The sequence below is a fragment of the Ambystoma mexicanum genome, chromosome 2q, assembly GCF_040938575.1.
Source record: "Ambystoma mexicanum isolate Mex_15411 chromosome 2q, UKY_AmexF1_1, whole genome shotgun sequence".
Classification (NCBI taxonomy): domain Eukaryota; kingdom Metazoa; phylum Chordata; class Amphibia; order Caudata; family Ambystomatidae; genus Ambystoma; species Ambystoma mexicanum.
Window position 1 is genome coordinate 1,267,801,282 of NC_090924.1, and position 27,312 is coordinate 1,267,828,593.

A 27,312-nucleotide genomic window follows, 5' to 3' on the forward strand; every position below is an offset into this window, starting at 1 on the left:
GATGCGGAGAGTCGCCCCTTGAATCGTCCATTGAAAGCCCAGTAGACCTCGCCTTCCGGGGCTTGGACACCTTACAGACCGACAGCTCCTTCTTATGTTCTCATAAGAAGAAGCTGGAAGAAGAGGACGACATCCCGACAATACGTACAACCGAATAGGTTCGAAGAACCAAAAGAACAAACTCCAAAGAGTCGAGGCCGCCGAGATCTCCGAAGCGAACACGTTCGCGGAAAAAAACGGAACTTTGGCTACGAGCGTCGTGCATCCTACTTATAACATCTGGTGACGTTGGCCGTCGGAGGAGGTCCTTGAGGACGGCGTATCGACGTCATTGACGCAGACGCCGAAAGATTTTCCAAAGCAGCACAGCTGTGGTGATTGCTGTCATAGATATGGAATACGTCTGAGGACCCCAATCCCCCTCGAAACAAAATGACTCATGGTTTCTTATTTGGGAAAAACATCTGACATGGCCATGAGTTGCTACATCTACAACTGGATGTTCCGCAAGGAAAGCCTGTAGTTCTGCTCTCAGAAGAGCACAAACATTATTCTGATCTCTGTTTGAATTTCTCATACCACCGGACAGAAGACTGAGCAGCTCATTGAGCAGGTGTCATTTTGAATGTATGAATTGTTGCAATTGCCCATCTAACCATGCTCATGCCTTTAGTTTTATGTTTATTGGTCTAGGTCCCATCTGGTCTCTTCATCCCCAGCATGGCTGTTGGTGCCATTGTTGGGAGGCTCTTAGGAGTCGGAATGGAGCAGTTGGCTTACTATCATCACGACTGGAACATCTTCAGTGGCTGGTGCAGCCAAGGAGCTGATTGCATTACTCCTGGTCTCTACGCGATGGTTGGGGCAGCCGCTTGCCTAGGTATGTTGCTCTTTTGTATTTCTGTTTGTTCAAGATTTGTTTCAGGCATATTCATAACACCTTAATTACCCTTCATTTCCTGTCATGTCCGCCTCCTTAACAACTATCCTCCCAAGCCTTTGCACCTTTTCTCTTCTCTCACCTTCTGAACTGGCTCCTAGCCATAGGATTGCCCTTGCTCTGTGCACTTCAGTTGACACTTTTGCCCCACAAACCACGATTATGGCACCAATAACCTGCTTTTTCTCTCATCACTCTTCAACCGAGCTCTCTTCTTGAACCATTCATCATGCTTCAAAAGAAGCCATCTGCTGATTGTAGATGCCCTCTCAACTCTTTTAGAAAAAAAACTAAGTCATAGAACCAAGCCTCTAGCACTTGTCATCTTCTACCCTGCCCTCCCCCCATTTCTTTAATCTCCAGACCACCTCACACCCTCTCCTTAGGTGCTTTGACGATCCTCCAGCTGGCATCACTTCTCCACAGAGAGAAGACCCTTTTCATGAGGTTAGGGTTGTTCGGCTGATAACCAATAGTTCCCCTAGGGGTGGTGAAGTGCGGGAGGAGCTCATGGGGAGGAACTCCCCTCCTGGGGATAAGGACGTGAGTCCGGGACACGGCCCCTTTAAATCTCGACCCCACAGAGTAATAACACCCAAACCTTCTCTACCTGTGATCTAGTCTGAAACCATCTGTCAGACGATCTTGTTGTAATTAGTACAGAGATGAAGTAGACCCAGAGCATGTTGCAATCAAGTAGGAAGAGCGCTCGACCAGCTGTTGTCAATCGAATTTATGTTACGCTGGGGCAGTCCCCACTATTTAAACCAAAATGCAAAGGAATGTATTCTATTTGGAATTGAACGAGAGGACAAGAGGGTCCAGAGAAGCAGACCAAAGTGAAGGGAGTGCTTGGTTGGAACATATAAGCACATTGGGAAAGTCGGCAGTACAGTAGTAGAAAGCAGAGTGATCATCTTGCAAGTCGGCAGGACGTCTACACTAGTAGTAGAAGAAGGTGGAAACTGGGGAGGGTGAGCGAGAGACTGAGGAAATGCAAAACCGGTGCTTCGTCCTACCAGGCCGGGAGAGGGAGACCAGACGATATGAAGGTCAATCTATCTAGAAAAGGTTATGTGAAGTGGAAAATGCTCAGCATGGGGATGCTAAGAGAGTATCTTGGTAGTAGACCGAGAGCCAGCTTAATTGAAACGAAGAGAAAGTGCAGTGATGGCATGACCTGTGGTGGGTGGACCGTGCAGTCTAGGAACAGCGCTGAAACCTCCAGCACTGACCTACCATGTAGGCGATTTCACGGGAAACAGCCAGAAGTGCGAACAATATGCTGCTTAGAAGGGCTGGGCGATCTTGCCAGCACCGAATGCCCAAACTGCCAACAGCTGAGAAGCCAAGCCGTCCCCAGCGAAAGAAGAAGGAAGAAACAGCCCCAGGCAGAACCAGTGAAACCTTCCACGCACAGAACAGGTAACAGGAAGTCCAAGTGGGAGCCACAGCATATTTAAAAGAAAGTCAAAGCACATACAAAAGAGACTTACTTTGAATCCTGGTTTGGTGCTAAAACATTTGCCTGCAAACATCGAAGACATAGATCCTTTGAAAGTCATCCTCGAGAAGATTTACTCCTGGACGCAGGGGTCTTCAAGAGCATCATTGACGAGAACAGTATTCTCTGGTGTACAGCCCAGACACTACCAGCCTCCGGAGCACGTGCCTTTGAGCAAGAGGATACCTTTTGCTGCACATGACAGTGCACAAGAGGTTGTCTTCCTTTCGCATTTGTCAACACTGGCTCCTGCCAGAAGTCGGTGCCCCAGTGAAACCAACGGGACACATGCCTTTCCTAAAAGAGAAGGAAGAGAAGTTTTGATCCAACTCTGTACGAGAGATACTGGCCTCAAAAGACACAAATCAATTGACAAGCTGCTTCTTCATCCCAGTTGGGCAAGGTAGACAAAGAAGAGGAGTGAGGAAACCTTGGAGGGAACTACAAGATGTGTTCAAGAAATTGAAGAACTAGGGGAGCATGCTAGGAGAAGGGAGTCATTCACCTAGCCCCTCCTCGAAATCGTGGAACTTTGTTTCTTTTTGTTGGGAACTTGGAACATTTCCTGAGCTTAAGAACACTGCATCTTTAGAGTCTCATACCCAGGAGAAGGGAGTCATTCTCCTGTTTTATTTCTCTAAAAATAGGATTTGTTTAAGTAGTAGCGGTAGAATAAGAGTTTGGACAAGGATGGTGAATTTCTGATTTGGACAACACAGACTTCCTGACTGCCCGAGTTTGTTTGTGGTAGGGAAAACGCCTCTAGTTAGGGATAGATATATTTGTTTAGCCTTTAAATAAAAATCTTTAACAATCACATTGCCACAGTTTGGTCAGACTCCTCATTACATGTGACCACAGTGCGCAACCTTAGTGTCCTCTTTTTCACTGCAATTTTACACTCCCATATTTTATCACCTCCATGCCCTTCAAGTTCAGTCTTCTCAACATCTGCAAGATCCGTCCCTTCTCACCATTCAGTCTGCCAAAATTCTTATCCACCCTGGTCCTTAGTTGCCTCGACTACCACTCTGGTTCCTTTTTGGACCGCCCCTATTGCTCCCTTTGACATAGTCCTCAACTTTGCCACATACACCGGCACAAGCACATGGTTCCTGTCTGCAACTCCAGCCCACTGCATACCTCTCCAGGGCAGGAGCCCTGACCGCGAGGCAGGCACGCTGCAGAGGTAGCTAGACGCCGCCTCTTTCACCAAGCCGCGTCCAGCAGACCAGCTGATGCCAATGCAGTCACCCGCCATACGATCTGAGATCCTTAGTGGCACCCTAAGAAGGCCAGAACCCATGAGGCACAACCCACCCCTACCTGCCAACACCACGAGGAGCTGTTGCTGGTGGCCTCCCAACTCCTAAGCTGGCCACCGCACCACAGAGCTTTATTTGTTGATTTTGGTTGCCCAGCAACCAACCCTGCTCTGCGCTTACAGGCCACAAGCCGAGCCGGAGGCGGAAGCCGGCCCACCGCACCTAAGGCCCACAGAGCCCAAGGCCCTCTTCCTGTCTGCACCCGTCTGCACTGGCAGCATGGCATGGGGCACTATCTCTCACCATCACATCCTACCACCGCCCACAATCCCTCATAGAATCCTCACCACTCCTCCTCATCCCCATTGTAAACTCTGGACCACCAGCACGCCCACCGGAGCAGAGAGACACCCATAACTACAGCGACTACGCTACCGCAAGTAAGCACCCCCATGTCCTACTGCCTCAAGTGATTTACACTATGACCGATCAAATAACTTTCACGGGCTGTGCATAATACCCCCGCGGCTTGCACCACCAACCCTGTACCACAACGGTCGCTGCGCTGAGCACTCTGCCTTGCTAGACGCCTGTCCCATACATAAGACTTCACGTGCCCCACTCGTTGTCAAAAGTTCAATCAAACCTGTAACACTGTTAACGTACTGCCCTCTAACCCATGCAAAGTTGATTTAGCTGCTGCCTCACTTGATTAGTGCATGCAAAGTTGATTTAGCTGTCGACTCACTTGATTAGCCCATGCAAAGATGATTTAGCTGCTCCCTTGGTTCGACTTAGCAACTGCACACACTCGCACATCCATAAGCCTAATTGGGGAAAGTTGATATGTTCTACTGATACACATCAACCAGCCATTATCTATATTGAGATCGCTGTCACCTGCATGGAGAACCCCCAACCTATGCACCCCATCCACAAATCGGCCTCTGCCAGTCTTGAGATAATGCTAACATTCCTAATTAATATAATGTATCCGTTCTGCCTAATGCCCTATGCAGTACCCTGCACAGGAGGCCACTTCATCATGGTCAATAATGGCCTAGCCAGGCTAGGATGCCAGCGCCACCACCCAGTTCCTATTCCTACCCCATTCCTACCATCCCACCCCCCATTCCCACCAACATGCAACCACAATTATGCTACTACGCCCAGTGCCATCACTCTACCTGAGCCCACCTCTCCCAACTTAACCCACCCACACACCCTACTCCCCACTGGCATCAAAACCAACAACAAAACCACACCCTCTCTGTGCATCACCAGACTCAATAGACTTGGAGCCAGAACCAGACCAAAACAGTGAGCACCCAGGCCCAATATAACCGATATCACCCCCACTTCAGCCACGCTCACGCCACACAACCGCTCAATCAATAATCTCACCAACAAGTATAACAAGTCAACCGTAGCTCAAACTAACACAACCCAGTCCTCCAACCCCAAGACCACACCACCCTCTGACCACGCTCTCAAAACTAAAGGCACACTTATCAATGCACAATCCCTCGGTGCCCACGCCACAGAAATTCATGACCGCATCATAGACTACCAGCTTGACATGCTAGTAATTACTGAAACTTGGTTGCACCTGGACACAGGCCCGCTGCTAACCATTGCCATCCCACAAGAATATAGTATCTTCCGAACAGACAGGAACAACCTCCAAGGAGGTGGAGTGGCCATTATAGCCAGAACCTCTCTACAACTCAGAGCCTGCCCTCTAGAACAAATACATGGTTAAAAACTCATATTAGTCAAACTCGCCCCCAACCTGAAAACCACTACGAACGTTGTAGTAGTGTACAGATCACCCAATAAAAATACTCACCCGAACCTAGACGTCCCACTATTGCTTACGCCTCTTATCAAGCACAAAACAAAATGCATCATCCTAGGGGACATCAACCTAGGGTTTAATGACCCCGCTAATTCAGACGCCTCTACGTTCCCCACAGCCATGACCGACATGAACTTCACGCAATTGATTAAAGATCCCACACACACCAAAGGCAGAACGCTGGACTGGATCCTCACCCTGAACTCGCAAGTCACTATCGACTCTATATCCCCCGTAGTATGGTCAGACCACTTCGTGATTAGCTTCACATTGGACCACAACAATACAGACTTTACCACTCCAAACTACCCGAGACATTTGAAACCAGAAATATTAAAAAGCTCTCGGCAGATAGTCTAGCCCCGGTCCTGTGCACAGCCTTCGCCAACATCCTCCCTAATACCAATAATCCTAATTACTTAGCAGACTGCTACCAACAACGCCTAACGTGAACCATTGATGTACTCGCTCCACTCACCATTAAAACGCGGAAACCCGATAAATGCTCATGTTTCTGGTTTGATGAAGAATTAGTCTCCCTTAGACGCACAAAAAGATCTCTTGAACATATACATAGGAAGGCTAACAACCCAGAATCACCTAAGGCCTTCGAAACAGCCAATAAACTCTACAAATCTGCGATAATCGCACATAAAGCAAATGCCTTCAACATGCGAATTACTAACGCTAACTCTGACAGCAAAGAGCTATTCTCTATCCTTAGAGAACTTGAGAATCCTGACCAAGCTATAGCACCATATAATTCCAGTTAAGCATGGTGCACTACTATACAAAACGCACTAGCCTCCAAAATAACGCTCCTACAAAAGAAAATCGACAGTAAAAAAAAACTCTCCTTGCTGAAAAAAACTACCCCCAATATTACCACCACCCCCACCTTCACACCATCTTGCACCCCCTTTTACTTCTCCCCAGTTACCAACATAGAAGTGCTAGACACTATAGCAAAACTCAAAGCCTCAAAATGCAAAGAAGACAAATTCCCATTCCATCTAGTTAAGAAGTGTGCCCCCTCCTTATCACCCATCATCACCAAATTTATCAACGCCTCCTTCAGCTCTAATGCTGTCCCTACCAGCATCAAAAAAGCATGGGTAACTCCTTGTTAAAAAAAAAAAAACATCACTAGACCCCTCCATCCACACCAACTACCGCCCATTAACAACTGTCCCTTTCCTCCTGAAAATTATCGACAAAGTAGCATACGCCCAGATCCAAAACCACTTAGGACAGAACCAACTATTGGGGGACCGACAATCTGGATTCCGCCCCAACCACAGTACAGAATCCGCCCTACTCGACCTGAAGATCCAAATGGATGCTTCCAGAGAATCAAACAAGTTATGCCTACTCGTGCTACTTGACCTATCGGCGGCTTTCGACCTGGTCGACCACGACAAACTCTGTACGACCTTAGCCAACAACTTCAATCTGTCAGTTAATGCCGCCGATTGGATCAAATCTTTCCTTGCAGACAGGACCTCGAGAGTGTACATTGGCAAAAAGTCAGCCGACCCAATACCAGTCCCCGTAGGCGTCCCGCAAGGATCCTGCCTATCACCCACCCTATACAACGCCTACACCAAACTACTATTCGCAGTGCTGGATGCCATGGGTGTCATCTACACTAATGTCGCAGATGACACTCCAATCCTCATCCCACTAACGGGAAAATACGGGATTGACACACTATTTATCAACAATCTACTCACTTATCCAAAACTGGATGGCCAATAACAGCCTGTGTCTCAATGATGACAAAACTGAGCTATTAATACTAGGATGATCATCCAAAATAGCCTCCTTACCACCGATCTACTCTTCATTCACCATTGATGGCATGACAATTCCGGTACTGAAACAAGTGAAAACACTTGGAGTTTACCTTGACTCCACACTAACCATGACCAAACAAATCAATACTCTAACCTCCTCTACCTCCTACACTTCCAAACTTATGTCCCTCAGCCGCAAATTCCTCACGCCTAACAACTGTGTTACACTAGCAAGGGCACTCATACTCTCCAAGCTAGATTATTGTAACATCCTCTTCCTAGGCACATCTAACACCAACTTGGCCAAACTCCAACTCGTGCAGAACAAAGCCCTACTTGCGGCACTAGGCATAAAAAAATCGGACCATATCTCCAATATCGGGAGAGCCAACCATTGGCTCCACATCAAATCAAGAATGCTCTTTAAAACCCTTAGCATCACTCACAAATGTATCAACAACAAAGCACCAAAACATCTCCTCAACACAGTCACCAGGACAAACCACACTAGAGTCCTTAGATCAAGCAACAGTGAAAACCTCGAAATCCCATGCTACAAAAGAGAAAAAGCAGGTGGAAGCAGCTTCAAAGTACTTGCTCCGAGGCACTGGAATGCCCCCCCCCGCCAACATCAAGAACGAAACCTCCTTCCCACTGTTTAAAAAATCACTCAAAACCTGGTTATTCAACTAGTCCTTTGTACACAGAACCCATGACCTTGTTATATACCTGTTTCTAGAAATGCTGAACTGTAATCTTCTTTGTATTTATGTTCTCTACTTTAAGACTGTATTTGCCACTGTCTGTAACTACGCTGTGATACCTCAGGGTCTGGGCGTATAGCAAGTGTAATAAAATAAATAAAACATTCTTACCCACTCAGCTATCTCTCTGCATGCACCGCTTTCATACAGGATGTCTTTTCATGCACAATCTGTCCCTCTACAAGCACATTATTTGAACCTTTAAATGTGTTCATAGCATGGCCCCCGGTCTTTGGCATCCACCATCTTGCACTAATATCCTCCTCGGTCTCAACGATAGACCATCCAAATCAATCCATCTGTCCCTCTCCCCTGTTTGGGCATCCTCTCACACCGCTCCCCCTCCTTTCTTGCGCTTTTCACTGTAACTCCCTCCTTCTTGACATTAAAAGCTACTCCAACGTTTACCCATTTGACACTGCACTCAAGCACTTGGAAGGGACATCCACCCACATAACCCCCTCTCATTCCTCCCTAACTATCACCACTAGACTTAGTAGACCAAAATACCTTCAGCTAGCCCTCTGCAAATACCGCCCCTCTCCAGCTCTTCGCTCCTCTACCTCCCTCTGGGTCAATCGTTTTTCAAAGAAACGAGCTGGGGGTAGATCTCCATCTTTGGCTGGGGCCTCACTCTGGAACAGCCTCCCTGCCACTCTAAAACTTGAGGAGAACCATCTCTGGTTCTGGAAGCACCTCAAGACCTTCCTCTTTGCTTCTGCCTTTCGCCCCCCCTACCTCCCGCTGATCTGCTCTCTCTTGGCACTGTGCACCTGACCACCCTCTGTCCCCTGGGCCCAGGTACCGGCTCACCCTGTCACCCTCCTGCACTACCTCGTCGCCACCCCTTGCACTGGGGACTGTATCTGTACCCATACAGCCCCTTCACCCTGTTTTTCTTCTTTTTCTGCACTTATCAGACTTGCCCAGTCTGCTGCCTTAAACACTGCACTTTCTGGCTGTGCTACCACTGTTTATTGTCTCCATTTTCTATTTATTTGTATTTATAAATATTTATCGGCTCTCCTCTGTATTTTCCGCTCTCCATCTTCCATGCACTTTTTCCCTTTTCCCTTTCCCATGCACTTGCACGTTCTCAATGTCACTTGGCCTAGTAAGATTGTTGTTGTGTTGTGTTCTCCCCTGTTCTCATCCCTTGCCTAGTCGCGCTCTGAAACACTTGTGTACAAGCGCAATACAAATAAAATATCAGATCAGATCATATCAGTAGCACCTGTCCAAACAACCTTGCCCCTCCTTATTGCCTGAGCAGCAGATGTTCTGCTATGTTTCTGTCCCTATTCCATCTATTGCTCTAACCTATTCTCATCTTTCTTGTACCAACCATCCAATTGCTTGCAAGCTCTTTTGTAAGTCACCCGACTACATGAATGCCCAGATTGTCTGTTTGAGCCCTATTGTTGTGATCTACCTGAGCTGGCTGTAACCTGTGTCTGTCTGAGCGTTGAGTGTTGGGTCTTTGTAAAATGTTATGATGCAAGGCTCCTGGGCATTCCACCAGAGTCATTTGGGATCTGGAGCTTGAGCACAGGGGGACCGGTGGATGCTTCTCTCTTGTTATTAACTTGTCCTGAATATGCTGTACTTACTCCCTAATGTATTTACCTAAGTTTGTGAACCTAAGTAAAGTTGTTCAAGTCACTTGAGGCCCCAGAGTGATCTGTCTTACCCTAAAGGCTCATCTCGCACTGGCGACGAATATCTTGGAAATTAAAGGAAGGCACTTAAAGAAAAGGAGTGAGCAATGTACAGAATAGGTGTAAAGGAGTAGTAAGCAACCTGAAACCAGAAGGCAAGAGGTGGAAAGGAAAAGTTCCAGAAGAGCGGCATCCACCTGAAAACAGTGGAAACCGCGGCATCCATCAGTCCCTGTCCGGCCTTGAGCCCCCCCCCCCTGGCCTTGAGGTGAGCGCTCCCTTTTAGCCCCTGTGCTCACTGAGCACTTTAGCGTGGACATGTTGATGAGCGTAAGGGGTCTGTCCGTAGCGGAGCTTTTGTGAGGCTGTTTATTGTGGAAGAACGCTCTCCTTCTTGGATACACAACTATAATTAAAGGAGACGTTGTATTGTCATGTTCATCCGATTGGGAATAAGAAGGATATGGCGTTGTTGTAAACAACTGAGAGGAGGCCAGGGGATTTGTCCAAGATATTGATGTTAAACCTGGGCTGTACAAAGGAGAAGGGCCATTATGTGAGTGCTGTATCGTTTCGCTTGCAGTAAAGCTTAGCAGCAAGCATGTTAACTGTACTTTGAGAGTATTGGGAACATATACGCATTGTTAATCAGCGAACGTTACGTACTATGGCTTGCTAGGCACTGATGACAGTTCGTGCAGGGAGCTGTGTGCAGGTCGGGGCTCCAGTCAACAATGGTGACGTCATCAGGCTCTGCGAGGTATCTGCGATACTTGAAGTGTGCGAATGTTGATACCAACGTTCCCAGAGGGTGGCAGTCATATATACGTCAGAAAAGAACTTTTCAACGTGCCCAACGTCCTTGTGGGCGGGAACTATGTACTGCAATGGGAAGCGGTGAAGGGTTCTGAGCAAAGGACCCTGCAACGTTAACAAAACGTTCAGTGTTGGGATCATATCTTTGAGGAAGATGGTTATACGAGTGAACTTCCAGCGCATAATACCCCCCCGGGAGAATTCAACGTGGCGCATTCATATTGTGCTGGCCCTGAGTGACTACGGTGTGCCAAAGGCTTCTGCTCGCTGCAGCTGTACTTCCGGTACAAACTGTGAAGCTATGGGACAGCAACCTTCATCTTGGTGTTAAAGAATGCCCCCTGTTTGATAAGTTTAAAATGGTTAAGGAAGCATTGTTTTAGTGGTAGGTGTCATGTGAGGCCTGTGAATTTCGGATGAACCTTTAGTGTGGGCTATGGATGTCTCAGGGTGGCAGCGTGTGGTACATGATTGATCCTGTGACAGGGTGCTTGGTATTAGGATGTCAGGGGGTCCTGAATGAGAAGGTTCGTACATAACGTGGCCTCTTTTAGCATGTAAAGCTAAATTAGGATTTGTGCTAGTTTTCTTAAGGAAATATGTTCCCGGTTCCATGGAGTAAACGACCAGGAATGAAACATGCTGATTTAGGAGCTGTGGGGTCTGAAGACTGATTTGAGTTGTAATGCTTTGCACTGTGTTTTTAACCAAATTTTCTTCCTCAGGATAACGCCTGTAAAGGACTTTGCAAGCTTAAAAGTTGGACTCAAGTGTGGTGTTTAACCTTGTTTACCATATTTTAATGCCCAATTTGCGTAGCTGGTGTGTGGGGGAATGTGTGGTGTGTGGAGCATGTGGTTGCACAGGTCTGGTGCCAATTGGTGTGCAGGTTTTGGATGCCGGGTGTTCTGGTCTGGTGCCATTTGGTGTGCGGGTTGTGGATGCCCGGTGTTGGTTGTGCCAATTGTTTAGCGGATTGTGGATGCCCAGGTTTTTTAATTTGTGGTACGAATTGGTGAGTGGGATCTGGATGCCCGACTATTGTGGTGCAATGGCGTGCGGGAGCTCTAGGCCTGGCTATTGTGGTGCTAAATGGTGAGCGGGATGCAGGTGCCCGCATTTGTGGTGCCAATTGTTTGCGGGATTTAGATGCCCGGCTTTGGTTGGTGCCAAATGTGGGGAGTGGAGCTTTTGTTTTGCTTCAGGCTGTTAGTGGGGTTTGGAACCCTGTTTTGTGTTTTGGCCCTATTAGTTGAGGGTGGACGGAGCAGGATGGATATAGGTGTACGTTTGATTTGGTTTGTTTTTGTGTTTGTGCTGGAAGGAGGGCTGGTTCCCTTGTGAGAGTTCTATAGTAGGCCAGCTATAGGATTGTGGATTGTTCTGGTGAAGGCATAGCTATGCGGCTAGCTATTTTAAGGTTCTTTCAGTGGGAGAGCTTTGTTGCTTGGAGTGGTTTGCTTGGTAGGTGGCTTTAGAAGGATAGTCAAATGTGTGTGGTTGTTACAAATGTTATTGGCGACCTTTCCTTCTGTTTCTTCCTCTGGTGTTTATTGTTATATAAGAGGGGAGATATGTTGTGATCTACCTGAGCTGGCTGTAACCTGTGTGTGTCTGAGCATGGAGTGTTGGTCTGTGTAGAATGTTATGATGCAAGGCTCTTGGGGATTCCACCAGAGTCAGTTGGGATCTGGAGCTTGAGCACAGGGGGACCAGTGGATGCTTCTTTCTTGTTATGAACTTGTCCTGAATATGCTGTAATTACTCCCTAATGTATTTACCCAAGTCTGTGAACCTAAGTAAAGTTGTTCGTCATTTGAGGCTCCAGAGTGATCAGTCTTACCCTAAAGGCTCATCTCAACACCCATGTCCTCCAAAATGAACGCAAAATGCAAACACATTGGAATCTGCAACTGAAATCTGAGATACAGTAGTTAACTGTTGATACTTGTTCATCAGAACTGTTGTTTCCATGAGTAGATGCTGCCACCAATCACTTAAGAGTTTGGTACTATCTATCTTGGATTCTAGGTATTCCAAATAATACTGGATATTTGGTGCAAGAAGATAAAACTAGGCAGCGGCTTATATCTAGGTATTAATAGCATTTTGGACTGAAGCACTTTCTGAAAGTGCTGAACTAAGTTTATTTGGGCATTTAGATTTTGAGGCATTGGCTTATAGATCAAAATGAATTTGACAAAAGTGATGAGCATTGGGGAAAAGAGGGATGGAGGGAGCAACAAGGGAGAGAAATTAGGGCTGTGAGTAGCGAAGAGGGCTAAGCAGAGGATGGTAGAGGAGGATGCAAGTAGCAGTCTGTAAATGCACAGAGGGAGAATGGTGCTGTGCACAAAGAGGGACAAAAATCATCACTAGAACTTTCTTCATAGTATTAGGATTGAATAGAGACCATTTCAAAATGGTCAAGTGGAATTTCCACCAGGTCACCCTGCCTTCAAGTAAAAAACCATAGCCAACAGAGGCTAGTTACGGCAGGCATGGGGTTTCCAAAGTGGTTCCATGTTGATCGTGAGTAGCTCATGTTAGGGGAACTTACAGTTGAAATTGAATAAATGGTTGCCATTTGAACCAGTTGCAGAATGCGTTTTGAGACACTGAACACACACGCCAGGAGAACATCACTGGACTGTTGAGCTGATTGCAGCTGAGATGCAGAGTTGAGCCCCTGCCACCCCTTTTGTTTGAACATGTAATTGGAACTAAACTGGCATTGCCGGGAACTTCCCTGTTATACTGTCCCTATCACACATGTTCAAGTACCCATGATGGCTTAAATGTCAACATCCTAGCATTGATTTTTTCCGCAATTGGTGTGATTGTGGGAGTAGAGGTAGATGTAGGGAAATGCTGAAATTCATCCAAAACACTGTACTGACACTGAACTCCACTCGCCAACTGCCACTACAAACATGGATTTGAGTTTGATTAGAGATTGACGCTGGACCCCCTCGACACCCTGGTCTACAGTAGGGACATTGCTGGAGAAGGGTTTTCTTGAGTGAAGCATGCCTTTTATCCCCTATTGCTATTTCCATAGACATTCCTGGCTCTTTCACCCAAATGAGGAAAGTGCCCATCAAATTCTGCTCAATTTGCAACACTAAGTTCCCTTGGAATTATATGCACTCTGTGTACAACCATTGTTTGCTACTATGTTGAGGCTACCTGCTTGGTGTGTAAACAAACCAGAGACCAACATAAAAGGGTTAAAAGGTGGCCAGCGTACGCCATAAAGGACAAGGATTTGAAACACACTGACTGCCCGAAGAGGTGGTAGATGATGAGCGGTGCAACATGGAACCTTTGGTCCCCAAAAACGTCATCCCGAATGGGAGCAATATTGGCTTCTTCAGTCAGTCCCTGGCTCCATGCGAGTCACCAAATGAAAAGGCAACGAGAACACATATGGCAACCTCTAGGCTGCCTCACACAAAATTCAGATCCATTTGGAACACTCCTGGCATAGGAAATCTGCCATGGTTTCCATCAGCACTGATTCTTCGACCCCTAAATACTGTGTTCGCGACTCTGGGTCAAATCCCAAAGATGGTGCCAAATGCTTCAAGACACCTGGCACAGAGCAAGCACCAAAGCCCTCAAAACATGACGGTTCGTGCTCAAAGGCCATGGCCACTCCAACGTCTAAGGGACTGCAGACAAAGCTATAAGGCCCATTGAGGTTGAGGCTGAAGGTGTCATTGGGAGGGAAAGAAAAGCACAGAAGAACCCTTTCAAACAAGCTCCTCCCCTTGGCGCCCAATAGATACCTCAAACAACCTACTGTAATCCCCCACGCACTATTTCTACAACCACTAAATGCCCAGCCCTGAGTCAGGCTTCACGGTGCACCCCTGTACATCAAACATCTACTTTGCAAGGCAAAGGATTACCGTTTGAGGTTGAGATAGAATAGGGTGAAGAAAAGGAGAGCGTTGAAGAGATTAAGGATGTTGGCCCTTTTCACCCACAACCTTTGGAGGCGCCCCCTGGGCTAATTAATATTTTAGTGACAGTATGTCCAAAATGAACATTTTCCTCCAGGACAACCAATAAAGCCTATACATGAAATGACTGTCACTTGAAGCTCCCCAGAGACTAAATTAAGGTGGCGAGGGTAGATTTCATCTCCCAGATACTCTGGATCAACCCCAAGAGGAAGGGAGAACCACAGGAACCAGACCAATATTCAATGGACTCCCCAGGTTTAATCAAAAGCCCCTATTAGCTAATTTGCTTACTGAAGAAGCGCACCTACACTGCCTTCCAAAAGAGAGCTGCAGATAGTAAAAAACACACTATCTGGCAAATAAAAAGGATTTCGATCAGTAAACTTTGGGGAAAACAGAAGCCTGTTGGACACTGAAGCCCTTTGTTAAATTTGGGTAAACTCCAAACAAACACATCTTTTCCACCCGCTTCTAGCCAGGCAGTACATTTCTAGATATGAATAAAAATATAGGCCCTCACCCTCTGATCTCTGGTGCATCAGAACTCTGCTTCCTCTGGATTCCCTAATATTTAAAACATCTAGCAATGGGATGTGTACATCTCAAACACAGGTATTTACTTGGAATTTTTCCTAGTTCCAAAAATAAACAAAACATCTGTCAGATATGTAAAACACCAAATATTTCGAATTACCACTCTTTAAAATTAAAAAGACTACATGAGGCCCAGGACCCTGAAAGATGCAGATTTTCACATTAAAAATATTCCATGGTCCACCGTTATTACCTCAGATTAAAGTTGGGCAAAAGTAATTAATGACTCAAAGTGCTTCATTTTGGCATAGCTCGGCACCATGTATATTGACAAATGTACTATCAGGGTTAGCTACGCACCTTCGAAGTGAGCCACACCAGCCAATTTCGTCTCAACCCTCAGTTGATCACCCTACTGCATCATATGCCCAAAAGTCCATTACCAGCCAGTTCATTGGGGGCACAGCTGAGCACAATAAGAGCTCAAGCCTACCCATAATCGGAAGGAGTACACACACTACAGCCACATGGTCTTTTATCAGCCAATACAGTCTATATCTTCTAAGCATGGGGGCTTCCTGCATCTACCTCATTCTGTATTCAGGCCCTCACATGCAACCTCTTCAGGACTGGCGTTAAGCTAAATGGTCAGAAGCATCCAACAATTAGGAGGATCTTGATGGAAATATCACAGAGGATTAAGGTAGCTTTGCAATGGTGGACATCAAAATATATGTCAAATTGATGCCTATTTGTGTTTAATTGTCCGTTCAAGTGACCATGACAAAACAAGCCACAGTTTTGGCCTTCAAAGCGAATTTCCTTTCCTTTAAAGTCCAGAGGAAGTGGGCACTGGGCTAAACTACTCTTTATATCAATGTGTTAGAACAGCCACAAAGAAGACAAGCTCTTGGCAGTTTTTAATCTCAAATCCTTCAAAAATGTGTTCTCGTAACAACTAATATCACAAAAGCAGGGAGGCAACCACTCTTGATACAGATCGTATAAGTTTATACATGGAGAAATATTCATTCAGGCATAGTGTGCCACAGGTTCAAAAATGGCTAGCTGACAGTTGGGCTGACAAGTGGTCCAACAAGAGGAGCAGGAGTTAATCATAGACGCACACAAAGGGATGTTAAACAAGTGGGGGCATCGAGACATAGACTTTCTTGCAACAAGTACAAAAGTAAAAGGCCCCACCTTCGCATCCAGTTTCCGAGAACTCACATATTTGGGCAATGCCCAAAGGATGAAGTCAACGAGATGTGTGTATGTTACTGTCTCTCACACCCTCCAGACAATCTTTCCTACTCTATATGTTAGGCTTAGTTTTAGTCTATAAACCCCTCAAGGTTCACTTGGAGATGAGTCATTTGTAGCTATTCACAAGAATTAAGTGGTTCTCAGAAATGTCCCTGTTTCTCATCTAAGTTCATTTGTACGTTTCATGTCAGTTGATCCATTTATCTTGTGGATTGTTTCCAAAATCCACATATAAATGGGAAGAGGACTGTACATAGACTTGATGTGTGGGGATCTGTTATGTTTTACATGGAAAGAGCAAAGACACTGCGCAAGGCAAGCCAGTTAGTTATTTGTTTCCTTTATGGCATTTCAGAGAGGAAGCAAGGAATGTATTGCACAATGGATTGTATGCTACTTTCAAGAATGCTACAAATTAGCATACAAAACATTTCCTTGCACTCTACAAATCCACTTTACGAGATACTTGGGCTACGTCGACCTATTTTGCAAATGTCCACCGAGATACCATTTGGAAAGGTACCATGAGGAATTTTCTTCACACATCACTATTGCCTAGACAGACTGGGACAATCGGACTCACAGATGAGGCATGCAGTACTAAAAATATTTTTTGTAATTTCCCTTCTGCTCACCCACCACCAACATGGTGTACTGATTGCTAAACAGATTAACACGCCTCAGAAGATGTAGGTTGCTTACCCAGGAAAGACTATTAGTGTGTGTGTGTGTGTGTGTGTACATGTATATTATGACTTTGTGCTAGCGCAAGGCTTAGTTAAGGGTAAGACGAAGTCTCTATGGCATTTCAGAAAATTACTTTTCTTAATAGCTTTTAAACACTTTCATTAAAAAATCTGAGAAAATTGTAGACTTATATGTGAAGGCAGCTGATTTCTACATTAACGGATTCTTAGTTTTTTTTTTTACTTTGATCACTTTTTGAACAACATTTAGCATGGGGGTTTGAACCAAAATCTCACAATCGGCCACTTCGATTTTCCTAATTCTTAGCAGGCACCTAGATTTTATGTGCAATTGGTGCACTGAAAAACATTTTTGAATATCAACTCTGTCTGTTCGGATATATAAACCTTTTAATTGCATCTATATATGACGCATGTGCAGAGTGCATGAGTTGCACAGTTTGTACTTTACAAAATAAACATCGCCTTAAAACGCACATCAAAGGCAAGTTGCCGTTGAATTTGATATCTGTTTTAAAGTGATGGAATAAATGTACACTTTCATGTGAAAAATGTACACTTTAGGAGGCATACAATGAATCAGCAGAATGGAGGTACATTTTATATTAAAACCCTGCACGTACATTTGTGATATTAACATTTTATATATGAACATGAATAACATGCTCATATGACACGCGCACCTAATGCACATAAATTTACTGCACATATGCTTACTGTACATGTAGACATACATGCTCTCTCCCCCCTACTGCACATGCTCCTACCGCACACACTCCTATGACACGCGCTTCTACGACAGGTGCTGCTATAACATGCGCTCCTACAAAACACACTTCTATAATACATGTTCCGATGATAAATACACCTAATACACACGCGCCTACTACACATAACATGTGGATGTATGACACATGCTCTTACGACACGTTTCAGCCACAAACACTCTTGCGGTGAACACTTACGAAACACACTTCTGACACGTGCTCCTACCCCACACACAAGCACACACTTCTACGAGAGATGCTCCCACAACATGCACTCCTACAACACATGGTCACAACACATCATCCTACCACGCAAGCGCCTTCAAATGCGCTGCAAACACGTACGTCGAGTGGAAGTGTGTTAGTTGATGGTTTCCCAAATTAACATCTGAAAAAGTACATCAAAGTCAAGTCAGAGCGTATGAGTTTTACTGTTCGTACTGACGTGATTTTATCACCCCTACCTCCACCCCCAAGGGGGATTCAATGGCCCCCCTCTTAAAAATCAACTACCTGCCTCACCAGGATGTGATCAGCAACCTCACAAATCATGCTAGTCAATCCAGCACCTGCCTCACCACATAATGATGGGCAATCTCATAGAGGCATCTATTTCAAACAATACCTAAATACCTTTCCCAGTGCAATATCAATTGAAGGACAAAACAAAACACCTCATACTCACTAACTGTAGAGGACAGAGAAATGAGGGCTGGACAGGATCGGATGCCTGGAGAAATCCACAATTCAAGGAAAAATGGAACAAATTAAAATATGAAATAAATTGGAATAAATGCTAAAAAGCCACCAATTAAAGCACCATGAGCATTTAATCAACAATACACCACATTAGGAGAAAATGCTTAAAAAAGAATTAAATGTCCTTTGGACTTCATGGTGCCAGCATATAGCCAATCCGGAATAATAAGGTGTCTGCTCCTGTGAGCTGAAGTGCCTTGAGGGGGAGCAGGGGAAAGGGGAGAAGCGAAGATCTTTCCCCCAAACAGTTCAAAATAGTCAGAATCCAGCTTGGGGCTTCAGAAATCCTGTGAAAGAATTAAGAGGGAGTTGACCTTCTCATCTGGAAAGCATCTCTGCTTTCCCTCTCCTCCCAGCCATCTGCCTCCTGGTCATCCTGCTCCGCCACCCCATACAGCTGTGTGTAGTGGCTGAGTGGCTGAGCTTACGCTATTTATACCTTTTTTAAACCGTCCCTATTCCACGTCTATAATCACCAAATTCCTCCAGCACTGAAAATTGTTCTAAACAAAAATATCAACGGCACAAGTGTCATTCGCCACTAGGCATTTTTCCAACAAATTCTTCAGCGGACAGCAACTTTCTTGTGTACATATTAGCCAAGGACATGTCATTCCTGTGTCGGCGAACTACAGACTTGTGTTTAAAACTGCAGAAATTACAGCATTTTGTTTTTTGCAATGTTTGCCGTTAGCTTTGTCTGGATTGTGCGAGAACATTGTCCTCCGAAAAGTCTACATAGCAAAGAAAGGCATTGTATTGACAATAAGAGTGCTCTGTATCGGGTTCAAGGCCCTTAAAGCGCAGCCCGGGCTATTGGAAAAAACCTTATTGTATTGTACATTAATAATTCAACATGCAAATCAAATCCTGCAGCATGCACATCACTGAATATCGACATGTTTTCATTGCACTGTGCATTTAGCAAGAAGGCCTGGTCTGCGGCTCAGACCACATGCCATTTTAAGCATGGCTAATATGGGCAGACATGCGAAATACATGTTAATACATTACACAATTAACATCTTCTTAAAAACTCATTTCAAAGTCAAGTCACAGCTGACTTGGATATCTGTTTTAAAGTGATGTAATAAATGTACACATTTTATAGGGAAATGTACACTTCAGATGAACATGTACACTTTAGGAGGCATGCAATGCATGAGCCGGTTAGAAATATTTTATATTAAAACCCTACACATTTGTGATATTTACATTGTGTATATTGCCTCTAATAAAACAAACTCTTACTATGCACCCTCTTACAACACACGCTCCTACAGCATGCATTCCTACTACATGTGCTTCTACCACACACACTCCTACGGCACATGCTCCTACGACACACTTTTATTAAATGTACACCTACAATAAATGCACATTTTCAATACATTGGCAGGGGGCCTGAACGGACATTGCAGTTTCACGAGTCACTATTCCAACAAAGACTCACTTTTTCCACTCAGAGAGATACAGGGATCACAACAACCATCACTTTTCATCCTTTTTTCCAAAGCATACAGAGACATTTAACTGCCACTGTACCAGCCTCTCTAAAGCAATTCATTGTTGCCAGGCTCCTTACAACCCAGCTCCATCTTCCCTCGAAATGCACCAGCAGAAAAGCTTCCCAAAGACTGGTCAGTGCCTCTGTCCCTAGTCAAACCCCAACCTTTTCTCTTGATTGTGATGTAACACCATCCAAAAATGGTATTTGACAAAGTTACCACACTGGGCTCCAAAGGTCACAGGTCGAACACATAAACTGGCTGTGTATCCCCTCTTTCAGACTTCTATAGGTGCAAGCCTGTCATGTTAATGTTAATGTGCTACCACTGATCATGTTAAGGTACTAGCCTGACATACCGATTTTCAACTGCACTGCACTTACAATGACTGACAGCTAACAAAACCCTCCTGTCTTCCTGAGAGCACACTAAAAGGGTGGGCTGTTGTTTTGTTTCTTGTCCCTGCTCTCCAGATTCACTGACGCCCTCCCCCACTTAACAGTTTAGCATTTAGAAATTGAAGATCGCAATGTGTGGGGGAGTTGAACATCCAATACATGCCTTTGTTTTTTTGTTTTACTTTTTATTTAGGTTGCAGGTTACAACAAATATACAGGCCACACATGTACAGCAAAGTGCCATCACCAATGTAAAACTTCTACAAATCAACAGTTTTTTATCTTGTATATTACATTTTCAGATATTATCCTGTCTTTGTCCGTCCAAGTATGCCTTAAATGGGCCCCAAATGTCTGCTGGTCTATTCGTTGTGCTGATCGTCCAAACGTATCCCTCCTCCAGTTCATTTACAAATGTAATTTCCCTTAACCACTCCTGGGCCGTTGGTGCTCTCCTTGACTTCCACTTCAACATTATACATTTTTTTTCTCCATTTTACAGCCCATATTAAAACAGCCTTTGTATTTTATTGAACACTTTAGCTATGTCCCGCAACAAATACTTCAACGGTGCGAATAGCGGGGGAATTCTGGTTATATTTTGCAATACTTTGATATCTCTTGCCAAAACTGTGAGCCTACCCCCTCGTAACCACATTTAATACATTCATTCTTTGTACCAGGATAAATTTGCGCCATCTTCGCTGGGGTATAGTGCAATTGGTTCAATATTTTAAACTGTATAAGCCTAAGGGGGACGTTGAGGGATACCTCTTTGGTCAACATAAAATATTTTTGCCACTTGGGTTCGTCAACAGTTATTTCTAGGTCTCTTTCCCATTTAAGTTTTGCTTTATTTTGCTGCAGCTAACCGTCTGAATTGACGCATACAGAATAAAAACCAATTCTCTGGGCATCTGTTCTTTTATTATCATTTCTATTCACGAGCAGGGCGCAGGCTTTTGTGGAAAGGATGGCCATTTGCAACGCACTGCTGCCCGTATGTGGAAATATTGTAGCAACTTCAGGGTTATTTCCTAGTTTCTCACTGGGTTACAATAGTCTCTCTTGGAAACAGGTCCCCCATCCTCATTATTCCATCAGGATCCCAAGCTTTCTCTATATTTGAATCATATGTTGGTGGTAGCCTGGGGCAATTCCATAGCGTTATTTTGTTATTGTGTGGTGTATCTACGTTTATTCTCCTATGTATCCGCCTCCATGCATTTAACGTTGAGCGCACCAGGTCAATCTGTAGGGGATGCCCTATATTGTTCCAGTGCTAGGGGCTGTAGTTTGGGAAAACAAATATCCTGCATATTGTGCTTGTGCTACCGTATAATACAACTCAGTCTGGGGCAGCCAGTCCTGCCCTTTCATAAGTACCAGCACGAACGGTTGTATCAATGGACCATTCCTGTGGACAGTTGGGTGTGTGTATAATAATCAAACATATCTGATGAAGTTATCCCCCATTTTACACTGTTTAAGTACCTCAAATAGGAAAGCACATGACACTGAATCAAAAGCTTTCTCGGCATCTAGTGACGCCGCTACTGCCCTTGCCTCTGGATTCATCTGTGACCGTTGATCGTGTGGGGATGAATCCTGATGGATCAGTTATTGCATGTTCGGGAGGAGCCTATTAGCTAGTGTTTTCGCAAAGATTTTGGCATCCGTGTTTATTAGGGATAGCGGACGGTATGACGCCATCTCACCGAGTCGGCGTCCAGGTTTGGGTAGCACTGTGATGATCGCTTCCGACATCGATGGTTGGAGATGTCCATTTTCGAGCGCCTCTTCCCATACTCTACAGAGTTTCGGAGCAAGGGTTCCCTTGTATTCTCTATATATTTTGATGCCTACTCTATCTGGACCTGGGGCCTTGCCCGAGGCCAAAGCATCTATAGATTCTTCTATTTCCCTTAGTTCTATCGACATTCCAATTTCTTCCCTCAATTCTGCCGAGAGGCCTGCAGGGGGATTCGCGTTGGCATACAGTGCCTTTAATAATAATCCCTTAATTCCTAATTTATTGCCTCTAGGGATGTTACCAACTGACCCGCTATCCCCACAGTACCAGTGATCGTGTGAACCCCTCGTTCGCCACTAAGCACACCTGCCAACATTTTCCCGGGTCATTCACCCTCCCCATACCTACGGGCCAGACAGGGCTTAGCCAGCTATCTTACTTCTTGGTCCGCCAGGTTGCGGCATTTTGTCAGGTTCTCTTTAATTGCACCCAAGAGATTCCTATCTTTGGTGTTGCCATATTGGTTTTCTAGATGTTGTATATCCCTTTCTATATCGCCCAGATCGTCTTATTGTTTTTTATAATACTGGTTGTTGTGGAGATCAGTGTGCCCCTTAGCCAAACTTTAAACGTCTCCCACACCGTGGCATATTGAGATACCGAACCTTCATTCTGCTTGAAGAATTCCTCTATCTTTTCACGAACAAGTTCGACCTGTGCGGTATATTTTAGCATAGTCAATGGCATTCTCCACATAGGGCGAGGTATAGGTATTTCCCTCATTAATAGTTTCATCTCTACTTGTGAATGATCTGATAGTGTGCAAGGGTGGATCTTGCTACCCTGTATTCTAGGCGCCCATTCGGCAGATACTAATATCAAATCAATTTGTGACATGGCATCATGTACAGTGGAATAATCTGTGTATTCAGTGATATTCAGGTGTGTGATTTTTCCATACATCAATCATCCCCGACTAACCCATAATCTGGTTTATCATCTGTGCAGCACTAGACCGTTTCCTTTGAGCAGTGCCAGATCTGTTTCTTGCCACATCCAGCACTGTATTAAAGTCCCCGCCCCATATGATGGGGAAATTGCCCTCCTTTGCCACCTTCTCTGCGATTCCATTGTAGAAACCCGGGTCATCTATATTGGGCCCATTTGAATTCACCAGAGTAATCTTTTTCCCGGCCAACTCCCCTGTTATATATCGCCGTTAGTGTCTATTTGTACCTTTGGTGAGTTAAAGGGCAGTGTTCGATTAACCAGTATCATCACCTCTCTGACCTGGGACGAGAAGGTGGTGTAAAATCTCTGCCCACCCCATTTAGAGGCAAAGGTGTTTAGTGCTCCCGTGACATGCGTCTCCTGTAGCATCAGTATCTTGGGGGCGTGCCGGTCAATGTATGCTGTTATCTTCCTTGCTTTAATGGGTTATTAATGCATCTTAAGTTCCACAATATCAAGCCTATTGATTCACTCTTTTGTTGCGTCACGTTTTGTCATTGGCATTAGTGTGTTTTTCATAAATATGGAGCCCACTTTCCATCTGTGACCCTGTGCCATTCCTGTTTCCCACTCCCAACCCACCCCCCTTAACAGCTTCCCTTGTTTGCATCCCCCCACCCTCACCATCTTCCCCAAGTTTATGGTGCACTCTTTGCAGAACAGTAGAGTATTCCAGGGGGATCCTGTGAGCAGACAGCAGCCCCACATCGTATCTGGCGCCCACACTCCCAGTTACCAACTTGTATAGTTCATGTTGTGTGCCAATTCTACTACCATTTCTCCTCTGCCAGCTTTGTTTTTGCTGTAGGGATTTGCTGTTCACCTCGCCTCATGATCATGTGCGTTTTCAGCTTCTCGATTAGGGCTTGTGGTGTTCCTGCAATCCCGTGGTGGTTGTGGGATGGAGGCCTCCACATATGCCATAGCTCCTGACGGATTTTCAAAAAAGTGTGCACGTCACCTATGTTCTATCCTGAGTTTAGCCGGGAACATCAAGGAATATGGGATATGTCTTGCACGCAGTGCCCTTTTCACCTGGTCGTATGATCTGCATTGTGTGGTCCCCCGCTGAGAGGTCTAGATCTATATGTATGAACTGTGCTGGACCCTTAGTGTAGTGATCCTTTCTCCCTGGATAGTTTTAGGATGAGGTCCCTGTTTCTGTAGTTGAGCAGCCTTGCGATAATGGTACGCAGCTGGGCACCAGATCTGGGAGCAGGAGCAAGGGTGCGATGCACCCGCTCCACTAAGAATGTGCTGAGAACGACGCTGTGCCGAATAGGCTTTTGAGGAGATTCTCTACTAATGGTTCCATCGGACCCTTGCATGCCGTTTCCAGTATCTCCACGATACGGACATTATTGCACGGAGAACGTGATTCAAGATCTTCACATTTACCCCTGGTTTTAACCAGTTCATTTTTCAGTTCTGCAATGTCAAGGTCGTGTTGGTTTATTTTGTCCTCAGCTGTTCCAATTCTAACTTCAGCTTCACTTATTCGACCACTCTCCTTTTCTACCGTAGCTTTCAGGGAGCTGATTGTTGCACCAATGTCATCAAGCTTGACATTCAGACACAAACCCAGCTTGCATTGCTTGGTCGTCCCGTGATTCCTTTGGCATTGTGTCAGTGCTTCCACCCGCTCTCTGGTCAAGCTGCGCTGCGGTCTGCGCCATGATTTTGGTGTATGAGTCCATTGGGCCTTTCTTTTTGTTGGCGCCCTTCATCATATTGTATCTCTGTTCTCTTCTCCGATTGTCTGTTGTGCTTCGGGTTGTTACCCCTTGTTGGCTATTGCAAGAGTGTCAGATTGGTAGGGGCGCCTATTCCTGTGGTGGTGGTTGTCGCTGTGGTGGGTGTGTTTGTGTAAATATTGGTGGCTGCGCGGATTTGTCGGGCTGCTTCCATTGTGTTATTCACCGCAGGTTAATATCTCACTGGTCTCTTGTTGGACATCTCTGTCACCACTCAGAAGCAGAGGGGGCCCCTCTGGTGATGGGTGTCCGGAAGCACAAAGGTCTGGCTCGAGCCCCGCACTGGGCACAGTACAGCGCAGTCCCCATCGTCGGATAATGTCCAGGGCTTCCCCCTTTTTCCCTTTATCGATATCTCCTTGTGGGTAAAGGATAAATAGTGTTGCGTAGGCTGCTGTGTCTGGGTGATTGTCACGTGGGGTCACCTTCTGTTGCTATTTTCCTAAGGGGTCGGGGTGTGGCCTCCCACTTATAACTTTCAGACTGCCTGCACCCAGTTCCCTGTGGTCGCCTCCAAATGTTCAGATTTATTACCGCGCGTTACTGTTAGGAGTCTTCAATTATTCTCTCTTCAACTAATCTTCAAGAAAATGTGACTTAATTTCAACTAAAGATTTCATCTTTGTTGACGTCTTCGCAAAGGCCATCATTGACGGCGAAGGTGCTAGATCTGTGGACTGTTCCCGCCGCCAGTAATCTTCGATGAAATATTGTCTGTGAAGTCGGGCCTACCCCATGGCTGAATCCATGAGGAAGAGCCTGTGCCTGCTGCGGATTGAAAAATGTCTACGTGGAAGATGAAGAGGGTGATGAGGATGTGTTCATCCTTATCACCCTCATCACGTCATCCATGACTGCAAAATCTGCCAGTCGTTCTCCAATAAGACGCTGAGGGATCGTCGCCGTTGTCGGGTTGCTCGATAATGCCAGCGGGGCCTCTGACTCTGCGTCTGTATGGAGCCATACCTTGTTGTGGCAGGGCAGGACAGCCCAGCGAACCACCTCTAGTAAGAGGTCTAGGTTGCACGAGGTCCACGCCACCACCAAGAGGAAACCTAAAGAAGCCTCTGTCGATGAGCCCAGATCCTTGCACAAGGACCAGTCTTCACCGAAGGTCAGTGGCGAGGGGGTGTCTGCAGGGAAAGACAGCCATGGCCTTTTCCATCGCCCCAAATCCACATCTAAACTGGTGACCACTCTGTCTTCGGCGGTTGCCAAGTACGCCATCTATCAGGGTCCAACACGCTGTGGTGCGATCACTACGCACTCACTGTAGTCCTGCAGCTCCCTTTTACAGTGTTGGCCGTTGCCATGGCGATTGTGCCAAAGCAGCACATACACACAGCATGCTTACATCCGTGCGCCTGTGCGTCGGGTTCGACCTCTTGTCACCATGGTTACCCGACGCGAGGCACGACATCAGCCCGCTGTACTTCGCACACACGGACATAAAATGACTCCTACGGATTTTGGATTACCCTCGACTGCTGTGTTTGTTTTGGGATTACCTTGTGGATATTTCTCTCCAGACCCTGAGTCGGTGTACAGTCCTTGGGCGCTTTGCAGTACGGACTGTTCTATCCTTTAGTGCGTCCTTGTGCCGCGCGGGTTAGGTCCCTACTACTTCTCCCTCACCCCTCTACCTTTCCTCCAGGATTTCTCAGTGTTCTGTTGTATTATTCTTGGTTTACATCTGCCACAGACGACACTCTTTCCTGTAGGTGTAATACAGAGATTTATTTTACCACTAGACGATTCCTAGGTGTATCTGCGGCGTCTTAAAGCCAATCAGGTTAGTGTTGTCCCCTGCCTTCACTTATAGTAAATTAGCACAAGTACGGATTATACAATTTTTCCTTTTATTTTACTACATGGTATTTTTTGCTCTTTCAATTCAGTTACACTTCTGTTTGTAGCATATTATCAAATAGAGGGGTACATCAAGGGAAAGGTCACTCTCGAGTGAGGGGACCCGATCTTCAACTCTGGTTACCAGTCTGCTGAAGGCTTTGTTTGGTTCTGTTTTTTTGTTGTTTTTGGGGAGTACGGACACCATCGTGGATGAACAAGCCCCCCTCCAGGTCGTCTACACCAAAGCCATCAATGCCGTCCACCAGACCCCACCCACAAAACCGACGGTGGTGACTACCGCAGGCGGTCGCGCTTCTCCATCAAGGAGGATGTCGACGGCTGTGATGCCCTCGTCGATGGCCCTGTCGATGCAAAAGGGTGGCCTGTCTCTCAGAATTATTGCCACCGCCATAGTGACTAACGTTGCCGACA

The 27,312-nt window shown here is 45.7% G+C and overlaps 1 protein-coding gene across 4 annotated transcripts in view; it reads left to right on the forward strand.

The window, feature by feature from the left end:
- Positions 1-27,312, forward strand: part of CLCN5 (chloride voltage-gated channel 5) — a 1,154,200-nt gene that overhangs the window by 1,011,098 nt on the left and 115,790 nt on the right. For all 4 annotated transcript variants that reach the window (XM_069648662.1, XM_069648664.1, XM_069648663.1 and 1 more), the window contains one exon: positions 694-880. In XM_069648662.1, coding sequence (XP_069504763.1) covers positions 694-880 — 187 coding nt within the window. The remainder of the gene's footprint in view (positions 1-693; positions 881-27,312) is intronic.